Source organism: Thamnophis elegans, chromosome 8 (assembly GCF_009769535.1).
Source record: "Thamnophis elegans isolate rThaEle1 chromosome 8, rThaEle1.pri, whole genome shotgun sequence".
Lineage (NCBI taxonomy): Eukaryota > Metazoa > Chordata > Lepidosauria > Squamata > Colubridae > Thamnophis > Thamnophis elegans.
In genome coordinates this window covers 78717098-78743764 of record NC_045548.1, presented here as the reverse complement: position 1 = coordinate 78743764, position 26667 = coordinate 78717098, and the positions used below count along the sequence as shown (strand labels likewise).

Here is a 26667-nt window from a genome sequence, read left to right as displayed (position 1 = left end):
GGGTCAAATGAGGACCCAGATTGTTGGGGGGCAGAGGCTCACTCTTTAAACCACTTTGAGAAGGCCATAAAACACTGTGAAGCGGTATATAAGTCTGAAGTACTATTGCAAGGCACGCAGGCAGGCAGGCCCATGGTGGTGCAATAGTTAGAATGCACTATTGCAGGCTAACTCTGCCGACTGCCAGGAGTTCAAACCTGACCCGCTCAAGGTGGACTCAGCCTCCCGTCCTGCCGAGATGGGTAAAAGCAGGACCCAGATTGTTGGGGGCCAAATAGGCTGATCTCTGGAGGCTGTAAAAGCCGTGTATGGTGCTGCCGTTGCTATCTTGGAGATTCAAGTTGGACAACTCTCTCTTAGCCGAGGTGGCGCAGTGGTTAGGGTGCAGTTCTGCAGGCCACTTCACCTGTTATCTGCAGTTCAGCGGTTCAAATCTCACCAGCCCAGGGTTGACTCAGCCTTCCATCCTTCCGAGGTGGGTGAAATGAGGACCCGGATTGTTGGGGGCGTATGCTGACTCTGTAAACCGCTTAGAGAGGGCTGAAAGCCCTAAGAAGCGGTATATAAGTCTAACTGCTATTGCTATTGCTATTTGGAGAAGCCAGTGGGAACCAGGCCATCCTATCAAACCAGCACAGGGTCCATGTTCTGGGGATGCTGCCTGTTGCGCGACCATCCCTTGTCTCCATGGGGCTCAGAGGGGTCTTTCGGCTAATCCACCCCCCTAACATGTGTTGCTGCTTCTCTTTGAGTTCTGTCCTCCCCCCCACGGGGCAGAGCCCAGCCGAGATGGAGCATGGCATCCCAGGGGGAACAAAACGTGTCCTCCTTCGTTCCCCAACAGGCCCCCGTGGAGAAACTATCCAGGCCCCATCTCGGCTCAGCGTTCAACTCATTCGCCATCCCACAAGTCTCCTCGCTTAACGATTCCTTGCTCAGCGACGTGTAAGTATGGGAGCCGGCAGGGGCCAATGTGTGAATCAAAGCTTCAAATGTTCTCTTGGCATCTAAACATCGTATTAAGCCATGATTTGCTCAATCTGACAGGCAGATGGGCTCAGAGAATCCCCCATGTTTATCCCCGTCCTCTTAATCTCTAGGAATAGGGGTTCACCAGTCTTTGATTTTAAGAGAGCTAATTTCCATAAACTTAGAGAGAGCTTGGGAAAAATTCCATGGATGAGAATCCTCAAGGGGAAAACAACTCAAGAAGCTTGGGAAATTTTGAAAAATGAGATTACAAAAGCCCAGTCTAGCACAATACCAATGAAGAAGAAAAATGACAGCTTCCAAAAGAAACCAGAATGGCTGCATAAATAATTCTCTGACAAATTGAAAGATAAAAAAGATAAGTATAAAAAGTGGAATGGGGGGACATAACTAAGGCAGAATATCAGCAAGTAGCCCGAGCATGTAAAGATGATATTCTGCCTTAGTTATGTCCCCCCATTCCACTTTTTATACTTATCTTTTTTATCTTTCAATTTGTCAGAGAGTTTTTTATGCAGCTATGACGGAGAAGACTTTGGGAAATCAAGCCAACTGTCAGGGTTCCAAATAGCATCCAAAATTAAATCAAGAACCCGAGGCAAATTATTGCTCAAAGTTCCCATTGATGAAGAGAGCCATGTTGGCACATCTGGGGAAACCCGAATCTGAAAGCTTCACAGTTTTCCCCACCTAGTTGAAAGTTCAAGATCTTGCCCCCACACCCACAAGTCCATCCCATGGTCCAATCTCCCACTGCCATGCTGGCATATTCACCCATCCAGTTCTGGTCAGGTGCAGAGACAAAGGATGACCTTGGTTTTCTAGAAAGAACGTTGTTATGGCTACATATCATCTAACTCCGTACAATCCCCCCTCCCATTTTCCCACCATAGAAACGGCATAGTAGAATAATAGAAAGTGTGGCAGGCCAAAGATCCAAAAGAAAAGAGGGCTGCAGGCTTGACATCAACCCTTGCTTAAATCCGGAGCAGATACCCGGATGCCATCCTCACCTCTCATTTCCCCCACTTGCAGGTCCAGCTGCTCGGCTTCTCCAAGGCCCTTCTGCCAGGGGGTGACCAGGACCGGTCAGCCATGCCGAAAGAAAGCCCTCGCCGACCACCTTTTCTGCCATGTTCATGTGGCCGGACAGAGCCAACTGGCTTGAATCCAGCAGGAATCTTTGATTCTTCCGGCTTTGCAATTCCGGTGGACTCAACGCTGAAAAGCTTCCGTGCCAAGGCCTAAAGCCCATTTTCAGGGGAATAACGTTGATTCCTCTTGGTTCAGCATTTATACACTGCTGAATAATCTAGTTTCTACCAATAATGGCCAAAGAACCACCCCGATCCATTGGGTTAAGAGCAATTAACATTCTGCTCCCATTTTTTTTTTAATGCCTATGTTAGGCTTGGAGGCATTATTTAAAAGTGATCGTTTTTCTTAAGAGCCGACGTGGCAGCTGGCCCAACGGACCGTCCATTTAGTTTTAAAAAGGAAGAGTTTTTTTTTTCCTCTTAAAGATGCAACTTTCCACTTTTTGATCTCCTCCAAAAAAAATGAGAGTAACACAATCCGAATCCAGTTCTGCTCCGAGGACAGTTTTGGCTCGAGGTGAAATTTTCTTACAGAGGTAGAAACAGCTGACCGACCCAAAAATGCTTTGCTAACCAGTCTATGGTGCCTTCTTTTTAAAACTGATCATTGCTGTTTGTATGCTTAATAAAAATGGTTTTTTATATATAAATACTAATGCGGCCAAGGAAATAAGCAAAATTTTTAAAAAATCTATTCGTGAAAATAAAATTAAAAAAATTAGACGGGGTACAGTTGATCCTCAACTTAGGACCACAATTGAGCTCCACATTTCCGTTGCTCTGTGAGATGTTGGTTAAGTGAGCTTTCCCCCATTTTATGACCTTTCTTGCCATGGTCGTTAAGTGAATCACTAGGGTTAAATTAGTACAAGTAGCCCTTGACGTACGGCCACAATTGAGCCCACAATTTATGTTTCTAAGAGACATTTGTTAAGTGAGTTTTATCCCATTTTACAACCATTCTTGCCACGGTCGTTAAGTGAATCACTAGGGTGAAATTAGTACAAGTAGCCCTTGACGTACGGCCACAATTGAGCCCACAATTTATGTTTCTAAGAGACATTTGTTAAGTGAGTTTTGTCCCATTTTACGACCTTTCTTGCCACTGTCGTTAAGTGAATCACTAGGGTTAAATTAGTACAAGTAGCCCTTGACATACGGCCACAATTGAGCCCACAATTTATGTTTCTAAGAGACATTTGTTAAGTGGGTTTTGTCCCATTTTACAACATTTCTTGCCACGGTCGTTAAGTGGGAGTTAGGTTCGTGACACGGTTGTTAAGTGACTCTGGCTTCCCCCCTGACTTTTTCTTGCCAGAAGGTGGCAAACGAAGAGATCGACATGAAGAATGAAACCGAAAGAAGACACGGTTGTAGGTTATAAAGGAAACCAAGGAATCCATTTTTTCAATGGTTGGGCGAAAGCGGTAGAGAGCCGAGGTGGCGCAGTGGTTAAATGCAGCACTGCAGGCTACTTCAGTTGACTGCAGTTCGGCTGTTCAAATCTCACCGGCTCAGGGTTGACTCAGCCTTCCATCCTTCCGAGGTGGGTGAAATGAGGACCCGGATTGTTGTTGGGGGCGATATGCTGACTCTGTAAACTGCTTAGAGAGGGCTGAAAGCCCTATGAAGCGGTATATAAGTCTAACTGCTATTGCTATCATCCATCTACCTCTCATCTATCTATCGCATCCATCCATCCATCCATCTAACTCTCATCTATCTTTCTATCCCATCCATCATCCATCTACCTCTCATCTATCCATCCAACATCCATCTACCTCCATCTATCTACATCCATCATCCATCTACCTCTCATCTATCTATATCCATCCATCATCCATCTACCTCTTATCTATCCATCCATCTATCATCCAACTCATCTATCTATCCATCCATCCATCCATCCACATGGATGGACCACATGACCCTGGGGGTTCCTCAACGGTCATAAGTGCAAAAAACCACCCAGTCATAAATCGTTTATGGAAACTAATCAAGGAGAGAAGCAAGCTAGAATTAAGGAGGAACTTCCTAACAGAGAAGACAATTAACCCATGGAACAGCTTGCCACCAGAAGCTGTGGGTGCTCCAACACTGAAGGCCTTTAAGGAGAGATTGGACTGAAATGCTCTAGGGCCGTGATGGCAAAACTACGGCACAGGTGGCATGCAGAGCCCTCTGCGTCATGCGAGCCATCGCCCCAGCTCAGCTCCACCGCGCATGCGTGTGCTCCTGCCAGCCAGCTGATTTGGGGGTTTCTGTCATGCATGCGTGGAGGGGGACACGTGTGGGAGATGTGTGCACATGCGTGAGAGGTGGGAGCCGTGCAGGGGGGGCGTGCACCCCCATGTGTCCTGTTTTTGGTCTCAGGAGGCTGCAGGGAGGCCTGCTAGTCCCAAAACGGAGTGCGCCGTGTGTATGTGTGTGCGATATGCGCATCTGGCCAGGCACACGGGAGTGTGTGTGTCGCGCGTGCATTGCACTATGGGTGTGGGCTCGCGACAACAAAAAGATTAGTCATTACTGGTATAGGGCCTCCTGCTTGAGCAGTGGGCTGGACTAGAAGACCTCCCAGGACCCCTTCTCTTTGTCCTCTGAAAAGGAATGTATTTTTCTGGCCCCCATCAGCAAAAGACAGGCTTTTTTTTTTTTTTTGCAACCCTCCAGCTGTTCCTGCTGGAAGGCATCAGCAGCAGCTGTTTGATGCAGGAGAGATTCTTAGCAACATCTGGCAGGTCTCTTGCGCTTCGGATAATGCTAATTGCCAGCTTATTACTAAGAAGGCCCGTCTCGTTTTGCTTCAGGCATCGGCTTTTTCACTCCAAGCAGCACTGAGAGAGAAAGGCTGCCCCAAACTACCACTAAAAGTATAATTCAGACAGCTGGCCATTGATTCATACTTATGACCGTTGCTGTGCCCCAAGGTCATGCGAACCGGTGAACCCAATTATTATTATTAGGCGCTAGCGATGAAGTGGACTGAGTCGAAAAGCTGGGTAAGGCTAGCAGCAGGGGCGTGTCTTAACTATCCTTAATCAGACTCAGTCCAATCCGAAGGCGGATAATTTCAAGCCAGGCATTTGATGCGATCTCCACCTACCTCTACGGAGAACTGGTTCATACTTACAACCCCTGCTATGTCCCAAGTGGACGGTGCTCACACTTACGACCTTTCAAGCCTCGTGTGATCAGAATTCAGATGGCTGGCCATTGATTCATACTTACGACTGTCGCTGTGCCCCGCAGTTCAAGGGATCCCCCTTTGGCGATCTTCTGACAAGCAAAGTCCATGGGGAATCTGGATTCACTTAACAACGGGATTACTAAGTTACCAACCGCAGCGATTCACTTTACAACGGTGGCAAGAAAGATCGTAAAATGGGACAAAACTCAATCGCTGTCTTGATCAACAATGGAATTTTTGGGGTCAATGTTGGTCGTAAAGTCGAGGACTTGCCTGTAAATACCATGTAGTTCCTGACTTTTGAACATAATTAGGAGAGGAAACCTGGTTGTTCAAATCATTTCTTTTGCGTGTTGAGGCAACCACGTGATCAAAAGTAACTTTATGCCCTTGTCCCGGCAGTCATTAAGCAAATAACGCAGTCATTAAGCGAACCCATTGGTTTAAATGTGTGGTTTTTGCCAGAAACCAGCAAAAATGCTGGAAACCGGCAAAACAAATATATCAACTTACGACCACAGTGGAACCCAAAATGTCTGTTGTTAAGCAAGACATTTGTCAAGTGAGTTTTGACCCATTTTACGACCTTTCTTGCCACCATGGTTAAGTGAATCAACATCGTTGAAAAGTGAGTAACACATTTCTTAAGTCAATGTGTCTTCCTGATTGATTTTGTCTGTCAAAAAAAGTCACAAAAGGGGACCACGTGACCCCGGGACACGGCAACGGTCATAAGTATGAATCAATTGCCAACTGTCTGAATATTGATCACGTGATCAAGGGATGCTACAAAGTCATAAGTGTGAATGACGGTCGTAAGTCAGTGCTCTTTCAACTTTGAACCAGAGGTGGGTTCCTACCAGTTCAGCCGAACTGGTAGTGATTTGGCGGCCTAGGTCACTGGAATGGGCAGCGGCCCAGGCCTGCCACGCCCTCAAACTGGTTCTCCTATGGGGCCGCCATCTTGATCTTAGAGCCGAGGTGGCACAGTGGTTAAATGCAGCACTGCAGGCTACTTCAGCTGACTGCAGTTCGGCTGTTCAAATCTCACCGGCTCAGGGTTGACTCAGCCTTCCATCCTTCCGAGGTGGGTAAAATGAGGACCTGGATTGTTGTTGGGGGCGACATGCTGACTCTGTAAACCGCTTAGAGAGGGCTGAAAGCCCTATGAAGCGGTATATAAGTCTAACTGCTATTGCTATTCTGCACATACGCAAAACAATTGTAACTGCACACATTTAATTTATTTCCTTTTTTTAACATTTTGTGCAAGCACAGACCTATTTTTGTCCAAATGCGCATACGCGCACCGAACCGGGTAGTAGTGCCCGGGTCAATCCACCCCTGGCTTTGGACGGTCACTAAATATATGGTTGTAAGTTGAGGACTTCTAGGAGAAGAGTTTCACTGACACGGCAATTTTGCGCAGAATGAAAATTTGCTCGCTGGATTGGCTTCCTCTCGCTGGCGGTCATTGAAGGGGCTCGCTTAAGTACACGACGTCCGTCTTTAAACGGCTAAAATTTGTTTAAAAAGAAAAAAACAAGCCGGTCCGGTTTTGGTACTCTAAGCAGTTTTCTTTTAATGTTCTTTTTTCCCCCCTCCTTCTTCAAAAAGCTACCTGAGTGAGACGAGGGTGCAGCCGCCGCCCCTAACTTTAAGATGCTGCCATCGCGGAGGGGTGGGGGCTTCGGTCATTTCCGGGCGCTGTCATAATTGGCGCAGAACCAGTCGCACATTTCCTTCACGGCTGCAGGAGAGAGGAGAAGAGACGGAGGCAATGAAAGAACGAAGGAGGGACGGAGACAGTATTCCCCCCCCCTCCTTGAGCAAGAAAAGTGGGGGGGGGCAGCTTTCCGCAGGGGTGAAATTTTTAGCAAATTTGGGGTTTTGTGGCGGGTTTGAAAAATGGGCTTTGGGAACATCTCAGCTAGAGAAAAATACTGTATGTTCTGATTTGCTGAATAGAGCAGTGGAGTTTGGAGTTTGAAGTTTAATAAAATTTGTATGCCGCCCAATCCCATGGGACTCTGGGCGGCTTACAGAGCAAGATAAAAAAGCATTTAAAATTTAAGAATAAAATACAGTTGTTAAAATTACACACCATTCATTCTATCTAAGTGGGGCTGGAGTAGAGTAGATGGTCATTAAACAAACTGTTATAAGCCAATAACTGAATTTCACTCTTACGATTCTTCCTCCAATGTCAGCTCTGTGCACGGAGAAGCATAACCAGAGATTTACAGAGTTGGAAGGGACCTGGTGGGTCATCTAGTCCAACCCCCCCACCCAAGCAGGAGACCCTACACCATTTCTGACCTAATGGCAGTCCAATTTCTTCTTGAAAGCCTCCAGGGATGAAGCTCCCACAAACTTCCAAATTATCAAATTGTATATAATTGTATACGAATGAATGAATTTCACTCTCGGGATTTTCCGTGCCATGTTAATCCTGCACAATTGTGCAGGATCGCACAATTGTGTGATCCTACACATCATCCCAAAATGATGAGACAACCATTTTCTTTGGTTACCTCTACACTTCTATTTCCTGGGGGGGTCATAGCAACTGTATTACTTCTGTAACTTTACAACTTGATGAAGTAATAATTTGCTCATGGGAAATACCTTTCTGAATGCTTTTGCATGCACTTTTTGACAATCACAAGCTTTGACTCTCACAGCCACAAGAGTTTCCTCTCCCTAAGATGTAAGAATTTCTATTGAATGTTGCTAACTTAGAACCTGTCATAATCAGAAATGGAAAAAAAGTAAAATAAATGGATATTGTTTACATATCTTTTGGGATTATGTGTTTGAATGTCACATAAAGCAGGACTAGGCAGCCATGGATCAACAGGACATCCAATTGTGACTCTTGTGGCTGTTGCCTTCGAGGGGTGAAGGAGATCCACTCCAACATGTCCAAATCTCCGGAGGCCACATGGAAAGACCCAAGATGGACTCGTTGGACACGTTGCTCTTACCTTGATCGAACGGCGTGAACTGGAAATCAGGCAGGTATCTCCTCAGCTTGGCATTGCTGGCCGTTTTCTTGAACTGACCATCTGATTTGGATTCGTCAAACTTGAAGGAGGGGGTGAGGTTAAAGATCAAAGTCAAGATGGAACCTGGGCCAACAGATTGAGGGGATGGTTTTGTTGGCTTTGGAGGAAAATGGGGAAGGGCCAGGGCCTTTCAGCATTAGAACAGCTTGTAGAAAGGGAGGAGCAGAGGCAGGATGAACACGAGAGGCTGAACCTAGGTGAGGAGCAAGGACCACCCACTCCTGATCCTCGAGCACGGAGAGTGGAGAGAAGGCGAGAACAGCGGAGATTGGGCGGGCTGCTCAGGAGGAGAACGCCCCACCCACCTTCACAAGGGACACCTGGGGAATGAGACTTAAGGAGTCACTGTGGGGAGGGGCATTTGTCTAATGAGTTCCTGAATTATTGAGTGCCGACATTTGAACTTTCCAACATTTGAACATTTGCTGGCACACAGAGCCATTTGTTAGGGCACAAGATGTATTGCCCTTTCAGCCCCAGCTGATTTTGGCCTTCATTTTTGGCCGTTTTTGCCCTCTGGAAGCTTCTCTAAAGCCTCCAGTGGGTGAAAAACAACTCAACACGCAAACCGGAAGTTCGGGAACGGACTTCTGGTTTGCGCATTGGGCTATTTTCCTGCCTCCAGAGGGCGGAAAACAGCCCTACGGGCAACCGGAAGTCCATTCCTGAACTTACGGGTTGCCCGTAGGGCCGTTTTTCGCCCTCCGAGATGGCGCAGTGGTTAGGGTGCAGTACTGCAGACCACTTCAGCTGACTGCTATTTGCAGTTCAGCGGTTCTAATCTCACCGGCTCAAGGTTGACTCAGCCTTCCATCCTTCCGAGGTGGCTGAAATGAGGACCCGGATTGTTGTTGGGGGCGATATGCTGACTCTGTAAACCGCTTAGAGAGGGCTGAAAGCCCTATGAAGCGGTATATAAGTCTAACTGCTATTGCTATTGCTCCGGAGGGCCTCCAGGGATGGGACGTTTTTGCCCTCTCCAGACTCCTAGAGAGCCTTTTGGAGCCTGGGAAGGGCGAAAAATGGGTCCATCGCACGCCAAAAGTGGGGGGAGGGTGGGGGCTGCGCTCATAGAATTATTGGTGGGGGCATGCCTACGCACGACCCCCCCTGTGCTCCCCCCACTTTTGGCACGCGATAGGAAAAAGGTTAGCCATCCCTATAGCATTTCATACAGCTTCTTGGATGATGGTGATTGACCAGCTGTCTGCAAGGAGTATCAATCTTTCCATTCCCCACCATCCAGTCAGAGCTGAAGAAGCTTCTGGGATGAGAAGCGAAACGCCTTCAAGGAAAAACCAGAAAGTCCAGTTGCACCTTTGAGGCAACCCTGACATGGAAAACTGAGGATCTCCATAGACTTCCCATTGCTTAGCCATGGAAACTGTGTCGTAAATCAAGGACTAGCCACACCGTGGAAAGAGCCGGAGGTTTTGGTCTGCTCCAATGCCTGGGGAAGCCTTGACGAAGGATACCAGAAGTTGCCCCTTGAAATCCATGGCTCGCCTGATGCATTCAGCGGCTTCTCGTATGGACACCTCCTCTTCTTCTCCCACTGGGACAGAAGCAGAAGACAACGGTGAGACCGAGCCCAGAGCTGCCCCTCCGTTCCTTCAACCCATCCCGTCATTAGGCTGCCCAGGCCCTTCCGCGCCCTCAACCTTCCTGGGATGGGAAGGGATGGGATGGGCCTGGTCTTGGCGGTGGAATATGGGCTGGTTGAAGGGTCCCTAGTGCTCTCTCCGCTTAGCTGTTTACTTGCGAGGGTTTTATTACTCAAGTAGGTAATGCCGTCAGTGCTAGGAGGGAGTGAGCTTTGTGGACAGGAGGAGGACAAGGAGAAAAAGGTGGACGAAGAGGAGGAGGAGGAGGAGGAAGAGGTGGAGGAGGAGGAGGAGGAGGAGGAAGAGGTGGAGGAGGAAGATGAGAAGAAGGAGGAAGAGGTGGAGGAGGAAGATGAGGAGGTGGAAGAGGGAGAGGAGGAGGAGGAGGAGGAGGAAGAGGGTGGAAGAGGAGGTGAGAAGGAGGAAGCGGTGGAGGAGGAAGATGAGAAGGAGAGGAAGAAGATGAGAAGGAGGAGGAAGAAGATGAGGAGAGGAGGAAGAGGTGGAAGAGGAGGTGGAGAAGGAGGAAGAGGTGGAGGAGGAAGATGAGAAGGAGGAGGAAGAAGATGAGAAGGAGGAGGAAGAGGAGGAGGAAGAGGAGGAAGAGGTGGAAGAGGAGGAGGAGGAGGAGGAAGAGGTGGAGGAGGAAGATGAGAAGGAGGAGGAAGAAGAGGAGGAAGAGGAGGAGGAGGAAGAGGAGGAGGAAGAAGAGGAGGAAGAGTTAGAAGAGGAGTGGGGTCCTGCATGAACTCGGCTGTTTCCTTTCACACGTTTCATTACCCAACTAGGGAACCTCATCATTCCAGAAGGGAAGGAGGGAGGGGGGCGGGGAGGGGAGGGGGAGGACTTGGAGGAGGAAAAGGATAACTGTGGGGACCTTGGTGCTCTCTGAGCTCAGTTATTTTCTCACAGACGTTTCATTGCCCAACTAGGGAACATCATCAGTGCTGCAAATGAGGGGGATTTGCAGAGGAGAGGGGGAGGAAAAAAAAGAGGGGGAGGGGGAAAGAGGGGGAGGAAGGTGGAAGGAAGAGAAGGACAACCGTGTCGCGGTTCCTGGTGCTCTCTGAGCTTGGCTGTTTCCTTGCAGACTTTTTATTACCCGTGGGTAACGCCATCAGTGCGAGAAGGGAGGGAGTGTGCTTGGAGACAGCAGCAGCAGCAGGAAGAAGAGGAGGAGGAGGAGGAAAATATAAACAGGAGGAGGAGGAAAAGAAGGAGACCAAATAGAGAGCCATTCCTTACTAGCACTGATGATGTTACCTAGTTAGGTAATGAAACGTCTGCAAGAAGACAGCCAAGGTCAGAGGCCACCAAGGACCTCACAGTGATTGTCGTCCTCCTCCTCCTCCTCCTCCTCCTCCTCCTCCATTATGTAGTTGGGAGGAAGAGAGTTAAGACAGCTCTTTCCGTAGAAGTTTTCAGAGGACATCTTTGATAATGCAAACAGTTTACTTCACTCTGGCAAGATTCTGTCTGGAGGCGAGGAACAATAAAGGGAATTGCTTAGAAGTAACTCTGTGTGTCTTTCTCGGAGCCTGGCAGTCTCCCCCGTTATTCTCCTGGCCCTTACCCCTTTTCCTGAAACTTCCAAATTTGGGTGACGAACGTTAAGCAAGGGAGGCGGCAGGTGCATCGTAAAAGAAATATCTGATATTTGGGGAAAAAAAAGGATTCCGAATCCAATCTCCGGTGTTGGCGATAGGGGAGGGCACTTACCAGACAAGATAATGGGTTCTATTTCATTGTACTCCCTTAACACCCAAACGAAGAGCCGGGCCAGGTCCTAAAAAGAGGTTCAGAGAAGAAATTGGTAGTAGAGGTAGACCTCAACATACAACAGATTGCCTAGCAACCGTTCCAAGTTACGACCAACTCCGAAAAGAGCACTTACGACCCAGATTCAAATGCAGTTGGGCCTCCTCTGCGCTCCAGCAATTAGCAACCCAACTCAATTTACCGCTCTTTTCTTTAATATACTTTTTTTATTTTCCACTTTCATATAATCACATGTATACTATTACATAGCCAATATCCTATTGTATTAAGTAGTAATTACATCGGTTCCTCTTGTCATCAACGCCCAGAAAGATAAAAAACCCATTATTAGCTCTTCTGCTCTCCATACACCTCTTTCTTCTACCTCTCTCCTACCTCCTTTCTTCCCTCCATCATCCTTTCCTACTCTACTTCCCCTTCCTTTCTCCTTCTCCTCTCTCTTCATTCCACTCCTCCTTATCCTCCTCATCTTCCCCCCTTACCCTCTCTCCTATCACTCTCTTCCTATCTTTCTTCTCTCCTCTGCTTCCCACTCTTCCTCTCCTTCACTTGGTGTATTTCAGCTTCTGAACAAACTCCATTCTATGTTGATGGTATTTATGCTTCCATATCAATATACTTAACATATCTTAGTTTTAAAGAAAAAAATAAGAGAAGACAGTATATATGTGCTTTAAAATCTAACACCCCTCGTCAAGCCTAATATACAAGCAAAAAATATTCAGCAAAAACGCATCCATGGAGAAGCATTGGTTCAGTTCATGACTGCGGCGTTCGCTTAACCGCCACAAAAAAAGGTATTTCAATTGGGCTGGTCACATGATCAACCTGTTTTACGACTGTTACAATCTATATGTCGAACAGGGCTGTGAAACTCCCGGCCGATGGGCCGGATTGGTCATGCACAGGTCATGCCCACACCCAGTCTAGGGGAGGGGGGGGAGGGGGAAGTCTCGATACGTCACATGACGCCGCTATGACGACATGAGTTGGACACCGCTGATGTAGGAGGTGACCAGGCGGAGCCTGAGGGAGGGGTCAAACGTGTCATCAGTCATGAGTCCCTGAACGTCTGCAAGAGATCTATGGCCAGTCTACCTTGAATTCCTTCTACTCTTATCTCCTGCTAATTTCCCTTGGCTGTTAGTAGTTGAGATTATAAAATAGAATAGAATGGAATGCAATAGAGGGAATGGAGTGGAGTGGAATGGAATAGAATAGAATGTAGAGTGGAATGGAATGGAATAGAATAATAGAATAGAATAGAATAGAATAAAATGTAGAGTGGAGTGGAGTGGAATGGAATAGAATAGAATGTAGAGTGGAGTGGAGTGGAATAGAAGAATAGAATAGAATAGAATGTAGAGTGGAATGGAATGGAATAGAATAATAGAATAGAATAGAATGTAGAGTGGAGTTGAATAGAATAATAGAATAGAATAGAATAGAATAGAATGTAGGGTGGAATGGAATGGAATAGAATAATAGAATAGAATAGAATGTAGAGTGGAACGGAGTGGAATAGAATAGAAAGTGGAGTGGAATGGAATGGAATGGAATAGAATGTGGAGTGGAGTGGAATCGAGTGGAGTGGAATCGAATCGAATGGAGTGGAGTGGAATAGAATAGAATGTAGAGTGGACTGGAATGGAATAGAATAATAGAATAGAATAGAATAGAATGTAGAGTGGAGTGGAATGGAATAGAATAGAATAATAGAATAGAATAGAATAGAATAGAATCAAATGTAGAGTGGAGTGGAGTGGAATGGAATAGAATGTAGAGTGGAATGGAATGGAATAGAATAATAGAATAGAATAGAATGTAGAGTGGAATGGAATGGAATAGAATAATAGAATAGAATAGAATGTAGAGTGGAGTTGAATAGAATAATAGAATAGAATAGAATAGAATAGAATGTAGGGTGGAATGGAATGGAATAGAATAATAGAATAGAATAGAATGTAGAGTGGAACGGAGTGGAATAGAATAGAAAGTGGAGTGGAATGGAATGGAATGGAATAGAATGTGGAGTGGAGTGGAATCGAGTGGAGTGGAATCGAATCAAATCGAATGGAGTGGAGTGGAATAGAATAGAATGTAGAGTGGACTGGAATGGAATAGAATAATAGAATAGAATAGAATAGAATAGAATGTAGAGTGGAGTGGAATGGAATAGAATAGAATAATAGAATAGAATAGAATAGAATCAAATGTAGAGTGGAGTGGAGTGGAATGGAATAGAATGTAGAGTGGAATGGAATGGAATAGAATAATAGAATAGAATAGAATAGAATAGAATGTAGAGTGGAATGGAATGGAATAGAATAATAGAATAGAATGTAGAGTGGAGTTGAATAGAATAATAGAATAGAATAGAATAGAATAGAATAGAATGTAGAGTGGAACAGAGTGGAATAGAATAGAAAGTGGAGTGGAATGGAATGGAATCGAGTGGAGTGGAATAGAATAGAATAGAATGTAGAGTGGAGTGCAATAGAATAGAATAGAATAGAATAGAATGTAGAGTGGAGTGGAATAGAATAGAATAGAAAAGAACAGAACAGAACAGTAACGGGGAGCCTCCGTTGCAGTCGTTGGCTGAGCACAAGCTCTATCTAAATCTCTTGTGGAACCACTTGAAGTCACGCTTCCCACTGGCCACCCTCAGACTGAACTTCTCACTTGGACTTCTCCCTCCATTCCAAGGGATGCCGTGGGGATTAGGCTTACCAGAGAGTAAATGAACTGCCTCCGAGGCTTTCCGGTCCCCCAGACGGAGACATCGGTGCCGTTTTCTGGAGGAAAAACACGGAGAAAGTTGGCCGTTAAGATACAACACCTCCCGCCTTCCGCAATTCTTCACGCAGGAAATTTACACGTTCCCACTGCAAACGTCCTTTGATGCGGATTTAATTTTCTTAGACCTCAACTTACAACAGTTCAGTTAGGGACCATTTGAAGTTTCAATGGTGCTTTAAAAAAAAATGGCAATTTTTCACACTTACGCCATCATGACCTTTTCTGTCGCAGTGATTAAGTGAATCCCTGCAATTGTTAAATTGTTCACACAATTGTTAAGTGAACCTGGGTCCCCCGTTGATTTTGCTGGCCAGAATGTTGCAAAAGGGGATCACATTACCCCAGGGCATTGCGACCGTCAGAAACACGAGTCGGTTGCGAAGCCTCTGAATTTTCAATCATGTGATCAAGGGGAACGCTGCAACAGTTGTAAACCTGAAAAATGATCTTAAGTCACTTATTACGTCCTAAGTGTGGCTGTAACTTCAAGTTGTCACTAAACAAGTAGCAGTAAGTCAAGAACTACCTGTAAATAAATAAAATAATAAAATAAATAATAACATAAGACAATAAAATAATAAATAAAATAGAATAATTAAAATGGAATTAAAATAGAATTGAAATAAATAAAAAATGAATAAAATAAAATAAAATAAAAAATAAGAAAATAAAATAAAAAGCAAATTTTAAAAAATTAAAATAAATAAAAAATAAAATATAAATAAAATAAAATAAAATATACCGTATTTTTCGGAGTACAAGATGCACCAAGAGGCAAATGAAAAAAAAAGTAGGTAGGTAGATTGAGGGAGAGAGGGAGAGAAAGAGAAATACAGTAGGTAGGTAGGGAGGGAGAGAGAGAGTAGGTAGGTAGGTACAAAGATAGAGGGATAGAGAGGGAGAAATACAGTAGGTGGGTAGGTAGATGTTTCCAGGTGTATTTATCCATATGCTGGAGGAGGAAATCGCTGACAATCTGCAGCACCTAAGACTTTGTTTCTGCTGGCACAGCTCTTGATCATTGTAATTCTCTTCAGTCAGTTGAAGAGCTTTCCAAAAGGAAAAAAAAAAGTTTTTGCCCTCTGCAAAGCCCCCAAAATGGCCCGGTTTTTTTTAAAGGCATGAATAGCCTTGCGGGGGTGGGGGTGGGGGGGACCCTTACAGAGTGCTCCTGGAGGGGGGGCCAAAAACGAGCAAAAAAAACCCAGGCCATTTTTCACAAAAATGGGCCATTTTTCACAAAAATGGGCCATTTTTTTGTCAAAAAAATTGCATGCATAGCCTTATGGTGGCTTATAGAGTGCTGCTGGGGGGGGGGGGGGATGCCCCATTTTTTGCTCATTTCTGCCCTCCCCAGGCCCCAGGAGCTCTCTAAAAGCCTCCATAAGGGTATGCACACCCATTTTTGGGAAGGGAGGCAAAAAAAATGCTGTATTTGATGTATAAGACGCACCCAGATTTTCAGCCCATTTTTTCAGCCTCTTTTTGGGAGGGAAAAAGGTGCATCTTATACTCCGAAAAATACGGTAAACAAAATAAAATATAAATAAAATAAAAAACGATTAAGTAAAAAAAATAAAAAATATATAAAGTAAAATATAAATAAAATAAAAAACAAATAAAGTAAAAAAATAAAATAAATATAAAGTAAAATATAAATAAAATAAAAAACAAATAAAGTAAAAAATAAAATAAATATAAAATAAAATATAAACAAAATAAAAAACAAATAAAATAAAAAAATAAAAAAAATATAAAGTAAAAAATAAAGTAAAAAATAAATAAAATAAAAAATAAAAAAATCAAGTAAAACAAAATAAAACCAGTTGCAAGTCATTTTCTTTGTGTGTTTCTGGTGCTTTTCATTAGTGCTGCTGTAACTTTGGACAGTCCCTAAATAGCAATAGCAGTTCGACTTATATACCGCTTCATAGGGCTTTCAGGCCTCTCTAAGCGGTTTACAGAGTCAGCATATCGCCCCCACAGTCTGGGTCCTCATTTTACCCACCTCGGAAGGATGGAAGGCTGAGTCAACCTTTGAGCCGGTGAGATTTGAACCGCTGAACTGCAGATAACAGTCAGCTGAAGTGGCCTACAGTACTGCACCCTAACCACTGCGCCACCTCGGCTCTAAATGAATGGCCGTCAGCCCACAACTAACTCCCTGGATTTCTGAGTCGCTGTTTTCCTCCCACAGGTCCCTCCTCACTGGGCGGAAGGACGTGTGCAAAAGGCCGGCCTGTTCTGGGCACAGCAGAGAGGGGTCGCTCTCCCCCTGCCCCAATTCCAAATCCTGTGCAGCCCATCCGGGCATCCGAAGGCAGCACAAGGATTCTTTTGGCAGCCAGCAGGGCCTGTCAGCTCCAACCCCGGATGAGCAGCGCAAAGGGAGGCTAAATGCTTAGCAGATGCGCCGGCAATCTTGGCTTGTGGGAGCCGGGATGGTAGCTCAGACAGAGAGTCTGCCAGGACTCCGACCTCCAGCAGCCACATCTCCAAGAGGCTCTGATTTATTGATGAGCCTTGATGGCCTGGAGGGGTAGTGGGGGGAGAAGACAGCCGGAGCCAGGAGGACGGCCGGATGTCAGCCTCTGCTTTGCTGCTGCTTCGGCTGCCATGAAACGGGGAGGGAGGGCATGGTATTTGGGAGGGGTTACTACTTGTGCTGGAGGAAGATTCTGGAGTTCTGCTGCCTGTCGGACTACGCATGCGGAGGAGGTTCCCGCCAAGGCCAACGGCACCGACATTCCATCTTGGTGATGTCTTTCGAAGTTATCTCACACCTGACACTTACGAGAATTATGATTGGACTGTAACTGGGATGCCAAGGGGTGGGGAATGGGTTATTCTATATATCAATCGCTTTCGCGCCTAAATAATCAGTCTTCGCTTTGCTACGCTTCTAATCATTTATAATTAGTAAAAGTACACTTGAATTCTACCTATGGAGTCTCGTGGTCTTCTTTCCTAATTACTCAATGAAGAGGTGCTGACACACAGGACTTAAAGTCGCCAAGGTTGAGAAACAGAGGGTAGGCCAAGAGACAGACAGACAGACAGACAGACCTCCCCGCCAACCCACCCCGTCCCCGTCCCGCTCTGCGACTCACTCTTGGCCAGGTACACTTTGTGGATGAGGCCTGGCAGGACGTGGCCGTTGTCGATGCTGAAGTTGTCGTGGGGGCCAAAGATATTCGTGGGGATGGCGGCTGTGAACTGGCAGCTGTGCTGTTCGAAGTATGCCCTGGGGGGAGGAAAAGGAATTGGGGAGGGGAGGGCAGAACAATTGGGGGCGCTTATTGGCAGAGAAACACATGGAGTCCTCAATTTATAGCAGTTCGTTTAGTGACCATTCAAAATTACGTCGCTGAAAAAAGGTGACTTGGGCCCCCTTTCCACACTTACGACCATTGCAGCATCTCCACAGTCATGGGATCAAAATTCAGAGGCTTGGCAACTGGCCTGTAGTTACGACGGTTGCAGCATCCCAAGGTCCCCTTTTGCGACCAGATTGGGGAAGCCAGATGTGCTTAACCACCGGGTGACTCACTTACCCACTGCAGTGATTCACTTAACAACGGAGCAAAGGAGGTGGCAAAAACGGGGCACAACTCACTTAACAAATGTCTTGCTTAAGGACAGAAATGTTGGGCTGAATTGAGGTCGTCCTCTACGGCCGTGATTGAACCTGGAATTATGGTCGTAAGTCATGCCATTCGTTAAGCGGGTCATCACAGGACGGATCTTATTTTCGGACTCTTTTTACGGTGGTCGTTTAAGTGAACAGAGCAGTCATTAAACAAATCCACTGTCCAAAATAGGCCGCAGAGTTGGGCAAGTGTCAGAACTTCGAATCGAATTCATAAGCACCGTTTGTGTGGATTCTGTCGTAACTTCAAGCGGCCACTAAGTGGTCAGCCGTAAGTCGAGGACTCCCCTGTACAGAGAGTCCTGGATGTCAGAGCACAATTGAGAACAGCATTTCTGCCGCTAAGCGAGGCCGTTGTCGAGATTGCTGTCGTCGTTTTGTTGACGCTTGCGGACTGCCCCATTTTACGACATTTCTCACCACCGTTGTTAAGCGAGGCACCACCGTTGTTAAGATTGTAACATGGTTGTTAAGTGGGAACCTGCCTTCCCCACTGACTTGGCTTGCTAGAAGGTCACAAAAGGTGATCACATTTTAATCATGTCACTGTGGGGATGCTACAAGTATAAAGAAAGTTCCCCCCTTTTTAGTAACTCCAGTCACTAAATGAACTGTTGTAAATCGAGGACTATATATATACCTCAACACCATCCCGATTAGCTCAATCTCAACTGTTGTCAACTCTGTGTCAATCCATAGCTTTTCTCCCGCAGGATCTTAGAACTAAGAACTTAGAACAGTGTTTCTCAACCTGGGCGACTTTAAGTCCTGTGGACTTCAACTCCCAGAATCCCCCAGCCAGCTCCCAGCCAGCTGGCTGGGGGATTCTGGGAGTTGAAGTCCACAGAACTTAAAGTCGCCCAGGTTGAGAAACACTGACTTAGAACCAAGGAGAAATTCCATTCCATTCTATCCCTATCCCTATTTTATTCTTCCTTAACCCAATCTGATTCCTGACCGGTCCAAGAACTCCTAAGAACGAATGACCAGGTGAGACTTACCTGTTCTGTACATCAATCATCCTTTTGGCATACGCGTACCCGAAGTTGGAGCTGTGCGGGGGGCCGTTGTGAATCTGGAAGGGAAATTTTGCACATTAGGAAGCCCGAGGGACGTTCCAAAAATGGAGACTCCTGGTTAAAGTCTTAATACCACTTTATAAGGCCTTGGTAAGGCCACACTTGGAATATTTGCATCCAGTTTTGGTCGCCACGATGTAGAAAAGATGTGGAGACTCTAGAAAGAGTGCAGAGAAGAGCCACAAAGAGGATTAGGGGACTGGAGGCTAAAACATATGAAGAACGGTCGCAGGAACTGGGTATGTCTAGTTGAATGGAAAGAAGGACCAAGGGAGACATGATAGCATCTTCCAATATCTCAGGGGTTGCCACAAAGAAGAGGGAGTCAAGCTATTCTCCAAGGCACCTTTGGACAAGAAGCAATGGGTGGAAACTAATCAAGGAGAGAAGCAACTTAGAACTGAGGAGGAATTTCCTGACAGTTAGAACAATTAATCGGTGGAATAGAAGTTGCCTCCAGAAGTTGTGAATGCTACAACACTGGAAGTTTTTAAGAAGATGTTGGATATCCATTTGTCTGGAATGGTATAGGGTTTCCTGCCTAGGCAGGGGGTTGGACTAGAAGACCTCCAAGCTCCCTTCCAACTCTGCTATTGTATTGTATTGTATTGTTTCTCCTCTGAAGGTCAAAAATGGGCAGGGCAGGGAGAGACCTCCAAGGACCAGCAGGACGACCAAAGACGATGAAGAAGAGCGAAACCTGGACCAAATCCCAATTTAGGGTTAGGAGAAACATCGGAGAAATGAGTTTTGACCAGGGATGGTTAACCTTTTTCGGATCACATGCCAAAAGTGGGAGGGACAAAAGGGGGTCGTGCGTGGACGTGCCCACACCCATAATGCTATGTGCGTGACTCCCGCGTCCCTGCGCGCATGCACGTGCGTCCCCCCCCCTCCCCTCCCTCCCTTTGGGAGTGCAATGGACCTGTTTTTTTCTCCCTCCGCAGGTTCCCGAGGCTTTCTAGGAGCCTGGGGAGGGTGAAAACAGTCCCGTCCCCCCCCCCGAAGGCGAAAAAAGGCCCAACACACAAACTGAAAGTCCGTTCCTGTTTGTGCATTTGGCTGTTTTTCGCCCTCCGGAGCCTTCAGGGAAGCCTCCAGAGGGCAAAAAAACAGCCCAAAATGAAGGCCAAACTTTCAACTGGGTGGGGAAAACCGGGAAGCTTTCAGATTCGGGTTTCCCCAGACGGGCCAACAGGTCTCTCTTCATCAATTGGAACTCTGAGGAATCCTTTGCCTTGGACTCTGATTTAATTTTGGATGGTATTTGGAACCCTGACACCCATGGCATATCTCTAGGGGGTGAAAAACTTACGACCACTGCAGCATCCCTGTGGTCATGTGATCAATATTTGGACGCTTGGCAACCAGCTTCATATTTATGACAGTCGTAGTGTCCCAGGGTCGCGCGATCCCGCTTTGCAACCTTCTGACAAGCCAAGTCAATGGGAAAGCCAGATTCATTTAACAACCGCATTTCTAACTTAAATCCCCTGCAGGGATTCACTTAACGACCGGGCAAGGAAGGTGGTAAAACGGGGCAAGACTCACTGAAGTACTGCCTCGCTTACCAACAGAAATCTAGGGCTCCATTGTGGACGTAAGCCGAGGACTACCTGTAAGTGGAGAAAGGGGAGGGGATTTGGGTCACCGCCCTTACCATGGTCTCGTCAATAGGGTAGGTGGTCTTGTCTGGGAATATGCAGGTGGATAGGCAGGAAACGACTTTCTGGACGCCGGATTCGAACGCCGCTTGCAAGACATTGTCGTTGATGTGGATATTCTTCCTCTAGGGACACACAAAAGTAGAGATCCACAATCAGGTGTTGCAAAAATTTTATCGAGGCTGAAATTGGCTATTTGCCCCTCTCGGCTCAGCCTCTTTATTACTTAAACACACTTCTTTATTTATTAAACACATTTATATACCACCACCTAACTCAACACATGAATGACTCCAGATAGCTTAGAGTAGGCATGTCAAACTCAGTTTTATTGAGGGCCACATTAGGGCTGTGGTTGCTCTTGGGGGGGCAGGCGCTGTGGCTGGGCAGGCGTGGCCAACTGGGTGGGTGTGGCCCAGTGGTGGGCTCCAGCCGGTACGGCTGTACTGGTAGTAGCCGGGAGCAGCAGCCACGGTTCCGGCACGGTGGCTCGTTTGGCCCACCCGCCCGCCCGCCCGCCATACCTATTTTTAAAGCGATTGGCCAAATGCGCCTGCGTGCAGTCCGCGGCGCCTGCGCGAGACCTCCGACAAGCATCCGGGCGTCACAGAGGTGGTGGAGTGCCCGTGCGTGCACGCCCAGGACGTCCAGCCCCGTGCGCAGCAGCGTACCGGTAGTGACGGGGAGAGGAATCCACCACTGATGTGGCCAGCTTGATCCCTGCAGTTGTTACATGAGTAACACAGTCATAAAGTGAGCCATGCTTCTCCACGGTCGCAAAAGGGGATTGCGTGACGCGGGACACTGCAATGGTCGTAAACACGAGTCAATTTCCAAGCATCTGAATTTTGATCATGCGACCCCAGGGACGGTCGTAAGTGTAAAAAAAACGGCCGTAAGTCACGCTTTTTTTCCCAGGGCCGTTGTCACTTTGGTCACTATACGAACGGCTGTACATCGAGGACCGCCTGTCCTGTGGTCCTTGGGGAGGTTTGAAGAGTCTGTTTTTCATCCTTCTCCGCGTTCAACCATTTCCTGACACGCCAAATTGAAACCAAAAGAATCGCTCTTTGATGCACGCTGTAAATTATGCATTGCGCTGGAAAGAACCGCTCAATGTTATCTCCGTCACACAGCTCCTCCGCCGATTTTTTCCATGCTTCTTTCCTTGCCAGGGGCATTTGTTTAGCCTCCTCCCATAAATTTGAAAAGTATAGGGGAACAATCAGCCAAAGGCATTCAAAGAAAGGAACTTTGTAGAAGGCAGGGTGGGATTGACCGACTCCGCAGCTTCTCGACAGCTCAAATTTTCTTGAAACAATAGATTGACCCTAATGCGTGCAGAAATGGAGCTCCCATCATCCCCAGCCAGCAGGATAATGCTTCTCAACAATGTGTGGGCTTTACGGTCTTGTATGCATTGGGAAGAAGCTAATTCTCAATTTCCAATAATTTGTTAAATGTTCGGAGTTACGACGAGACAGAGACTTATTTTCACACGGTTGTAACATCCGTAGGGTCAATGGTCAGATGCTTGGCAACTGACTCATACTTATGACGCTGTTCTGACCCAGGCTTCCTTAGAAAGCAAGAAGCAAAGTCGTGGCCCCTGCAAAACCCCTTTTATTTACACGACTGTGAATTCCTTTCCTTCACAGTCCGCAAGGCTTTAGCAAACAGTCTTTCAAAGGAATATTTATCAACACGAACCTTATCTCATCTGGAGAGCTGCCAAATAACAAGTTTGCAAACTTTGCAGGGCAAGGCCAAACTTGGCACAGAGTCTCTTAGGGTCACAAACAGAACTTTCCAGACCAAAATGAAGGAATTGTTTCCTGCAAAAAACCCCTCCCCATTCGCTCCTCTTTTGTTTCCTCTGGGAGGGGCCAATCGCCTCCAGGGTGTGGCTTTCCTCCCAAGTTTCTTAGTTGTTCTTGTCTTCTGGCAGCTCTGCAGATGCGCACACTGGGAACAGGCTCCAGCTGTTCTTCTGCCTCACTGCTGCTAGCTCCCTCTCTGCCCCCGACGCAGAGCCCTCGTCTGAGCTTCCCTCAGCCCCGCAGGACTGGCCCATGTTCTTCCCCAACCTCCTCACTGTCCGACTCTGTGGCCAGCTCAGCTGGCGGGCCACAACAGTCACTGCGACCCGGGGTTATGCGATTCTCTTTCGTGACCTTCTGCCAAGCAATGTCAATGGGAAAGCCGGATCACTTAACAACTGTGTGACTCACTTAAGCACTGCAGCAAGTCACTTAACAACTGTGGCGAAATGGTCGTAAAATGGGGCAAAACTCACTTAACAACTGTGAAATGTGGGAATCAATTGTGGTTGTAAATTGAGGGCTATCTGTAGTTCGTTTCCAGAGGGGGTGGGGAAACGGCAGACTGAATGCTTCCGAAAATGTGAAGATCTCCGAGAGGATTTTAAAAAAGGAGGGATTTTCAACCACATGGAGACTTCCTAGAAAAATATAAATTCAAGCCAAGAACAAGCGAATATGTCACCTATCAGATTCAACCTTTAGGTTGAGCAAATTCATCAGAGTCCCATTCCAGTTCCACCTTTTTGGAATATAGATAGATAGATAGATAGATAGATAGATAGATAGATAGATAGATAGATAGATAGATAGATAGATAGATAAGATAGATAGATATAGATATAGATATAGATATAGATATAGATAGATAGAGAGATAGATAGATAGATAGATAGATAGATATAGATATAGATATAGATATAGATAGATATAGATATAGATATAGATATATAGATATATAGATATTTGCAAAATAATTTTATAATTTATTTTTAAATGTAGACGGAAGGAAAGGAAAGGAAGGGGAGAGAAGGGAAGGGAAGGAACGAAGGGAGGAAAGGAGAAAGGAAGGGAAGGGAAGAGAGGAAGGAAAGAACACAAAAAGAAGTGAAGAAGGGAGGGAGGGAAGAATATAAAAAGAAAGAAAGAGAAGGAAGGAACATAAAAATGAAGAAAAAGAAAGATGGAAAGAAGGGTGAGACGAAAGGAGGGAAGGAAGGGAAGAGAGAGAAGGAGGAATAGAAAAAAAATAGAAAATAGAAACAAAGAAAGGAATATAGAAAGGAAGGAAGGAAAGATGGAAGGAAGGAGGGAAGGAAAGGAGGAAAGAGAGAGAAAGAAAGAAAAAAGAAGGAAGGAAAGAAAGAAAAAAAGGAAAGAAAGAAGATAAAATCAGCTTCCCATGACTTTCCTTCGCTTTGGACAAGTAGTTGAAGGGTTGCGGGAGCCCTTAGAATGATTCACAAGGCCATTTTTGTATTTGTACCGAAAGAAAGGAAGCTGTTTTGTTCTGGCTAAAGAACAAACCCTGGTTCCTCCAAGCAAAGATGGTTTAGGAGCATGGAGGGTTACACCAACCAAGCAAAGAGCCTTCCTGGAAGACATGGTGTGGGTACCGGGTGCCTAGTCCAGCAGCCCTGCCCACCGACCTGGCAAAAACACATTTTGGTTTGGCCCAAACCTGAAACAACCAAACAATCAAGGTTTGTTTGGGGTTGGCAGGGCCAAACTTCCAGAAGTCGGTGGCTTGTTTGGGGTTCGAAACAAAGCGCTTCCCTGTTTAGGGAAGGTCGTCCACCCCCACACCATCCTCACCCAGAATTCCAGGTTGTGGTTGAGGTTCCTGAAGAGCCCCCCGACAATGGCCGCCAGGTGGATGACGTGGGTGGGCTTGTGTTTCTCAAAGAGGGCTGCGGTCTCCGCGGCATTCCTGGAGGAGAGAAGAGAGATGGAAGGCAGAGGACACATTTCCCCTGGGCGCGTCACATGGGTTCCAGGCAGGGCCGGCATACTCCAACTCCCAGAATTCCTCAGCCAGTATGTTTTAAGATGGGTGTATTCTACTTCTGCAATTCCGCCTCCAAAATGCTTTAAGATGGATGGACTTCAACTCCCAGAATTCTGTGTCTAATGTCCTTAAGTGGACTTCAACTTCTAGAATTCTAAATCTGTGCTTTAAGATGGGTGGACTTCCTTCAACTCCCAGAATTCCCCAGTCCGCATGTTTTAAGATGGGTGGACTTCCTTCAACTCCCAGAATTCCCCAGCCACTATGATTTAAGATAAGATGGATTCAACTTCTAGAATCCTATATCTGTGTTTTAAGATGGGTGGACTTCAACTCCCAGAATTCCCCAGCCACTATGATTTAAGATAAGATGGATTCAACTTCTAGAATCCTATATCTGTGTTTTAAGATGGGTGGACTTCAACTCCCAGAATTCCCTAGCCATCATGTTTTAAGATGGGTGGATTCAACTTCAACCTTGCTGGCTGGGGAATTCTGGGAGTTGAAGTCTACCCATCTTAAAGTGGCCAAGCCTGAAAAAACACTGTCCCAGCTTTAGGATCCCAGCTTAGACCTCACCCAGATGTCTTCACCAGATGTTCCCAAGTCCTGCAACTGCTACAAACCCAAGTCAGAACTTCCAGCAGAAAACCTCATGCACTCACGTTAAATCAGCGTCTTTGGAGGAGACAAAAATCCACTTCTCATCCGGCTGCTGTTCCCCGTCGGCAATCACCTTCTGAATGGCTTTTCCCACCAGGCCGGAGCCGCCGGTCACCAGAATCCGTTTCTGCTTTTCCAGCTCAGCCATCAATACGAGTTCTGCAGAGAGATAGACAGGTAGGTAGGTAGGTAGGTAGGTAGGTAGGTAGGTAGGTAGGTAGGTAGGAAGATGGATATAGAGATAGAGAGACAGACCGAACGACCGATAAATAGATAGACAGATGGAGATAGAGATAGGTAGGTAGGTAGATACATAGATGGCTATAGAGATAGAGAGGCAGATGATAGGTGGGTAGGTAGGTAGATGGATTTAGATAGACAGACAGGCAGATAGATGGATATATAGAGATAGGTACATACATAGATGGGTAGATGGAGATAGAGATGATAGATGATAGATAGATAGATAGATAGATAGATAGATAGATAGATAGATAGATAGATAGATAGATAGATAGATAGATGATAGATAGATAGATGATAGATAGATGATAGACAGACAGACAGACAGACAGACAGACAGACAGACAGACAGATAGATGGAAGATAGGTGGGTAGGTAGATGGGTAGATGGATAAAGATAGACAGACAGATAGATGGATATAGAGATAGGTAGATAGATGGGTAGATGGAGAGAGAGAGATGATAGGTAAGTAGGTAGGTAGGTAGATAGATGGATATAGACAGACAGACAGACAGACGGACGGAGATAAGAGATAGGTAGATAGATGGGTAGATGGAGATAGCAGGATGATAGATAGACAGACAGACAGATGGAGATAGAGGTAGGTAGGTAGGTAGGTAGGTAGGTAGGAAGGTAGGTAGATAGATGATAGATAGATAGATAGATAGATAGATAGATAGATAGATAGATAGATAGATAGACAGACAGACAGACAGACAGACAGACAGACAGAGATAAGAGATAGGTAGATAGATGGGTAGATGGAGATAGATAGATGGTAGATAGACAGTCAGATGGAGATAGAGGTAGAGGTAGGTAGGTAGGTAGGTAGGTAGATGATAGATAGATAGATAGATAGATAGATAGATAGATAGATAGATAGATAGATAGATAGATAGATAGATAAACAGACAGACAGAGATAAGAGATAGGTAGATAGATGGGTAGATGGAGATAGATAGATGATAGCTAGATAGACAGACAGACAGATGGAGATAGAGGTAGGTAGGTAG

At 46.0% G+C, this 26667-nt stretch overlaps 2 protein-coding genes across 4 annotated transcripts in view; one reads left to right on the top strand and one right to left on the bottom strand.

Annotated features, from left to right (window-relative positions):
* The window catches only part of LOC116512070 (protein brambleberry-like), a 32073-nt gene extending 29445 nt beyond the window's left edge, over positions 1-2628 (top strand). Inside the window, exons 12-13 of the mRNA XM_032222346.1 lie at positions 845-945; positions 2026-2628. Of these exons, the coding sequence (XP_032078237.1) occupies positions 845-945; positions 2026-2158 (234 nt within the window). The 3' untranslated portion in view covers positions 2159-2628. The remainder of the gene's footprint in view (positions 1-844; positions 946-2025) is intronic.
* A 3871-nt stretch (positions 2629-6499) lies between these two features.
* The window catches only part of TSTA3 (tissue specific transplantation antigen P35B), a 22774-nt gene continuing 2606 nt past the window's right edge, over positions 6500-26667 (bottom strand). For all 3 annotated transcript variants that reach the window (XM_032223315.1, XM_032223313.1, XM_032223314.1), the window contains exons 2-12: positions 25413-25569; positions 24555-24669; positions 20916-21044; positions 19178-19251; positions 17638-17771; positions 14459-14523; positions 11666-11732; positions 9818-9897; positions 8262-8361; positions 6896-7024; positions 6500-6791 (exon numbers count right to left, since the gene is read on the bottom strand). In XM_032223315.1, the coding sequence (XP_032079206.1) occupies positions 6969-7024; positions 8262-8361; positions 9818-9897; positions 11666-11732; positions 14459-14523; positions 17638-17771; positions 19178-19251; positions 20916-21044; positions 24555-24669; positions 25413-25558 (966 nt within the window). In that variant the 5' untranslated portion in view covers positions 25559-25569 and the 3' untranslated portion in view covers positions 6500-6791; positions 6896-6968. The remainder of the gene's footprint in view (positions 6792-6895; positions 7025-8261; positions 8362-9817; positions 9898-11665; positions 11733-14458; positions 14524-17637; positions 17772-19177; positions 19252-20915; positions 21045-24554; positions 24670-25412; positions 25570-26667) is intronic.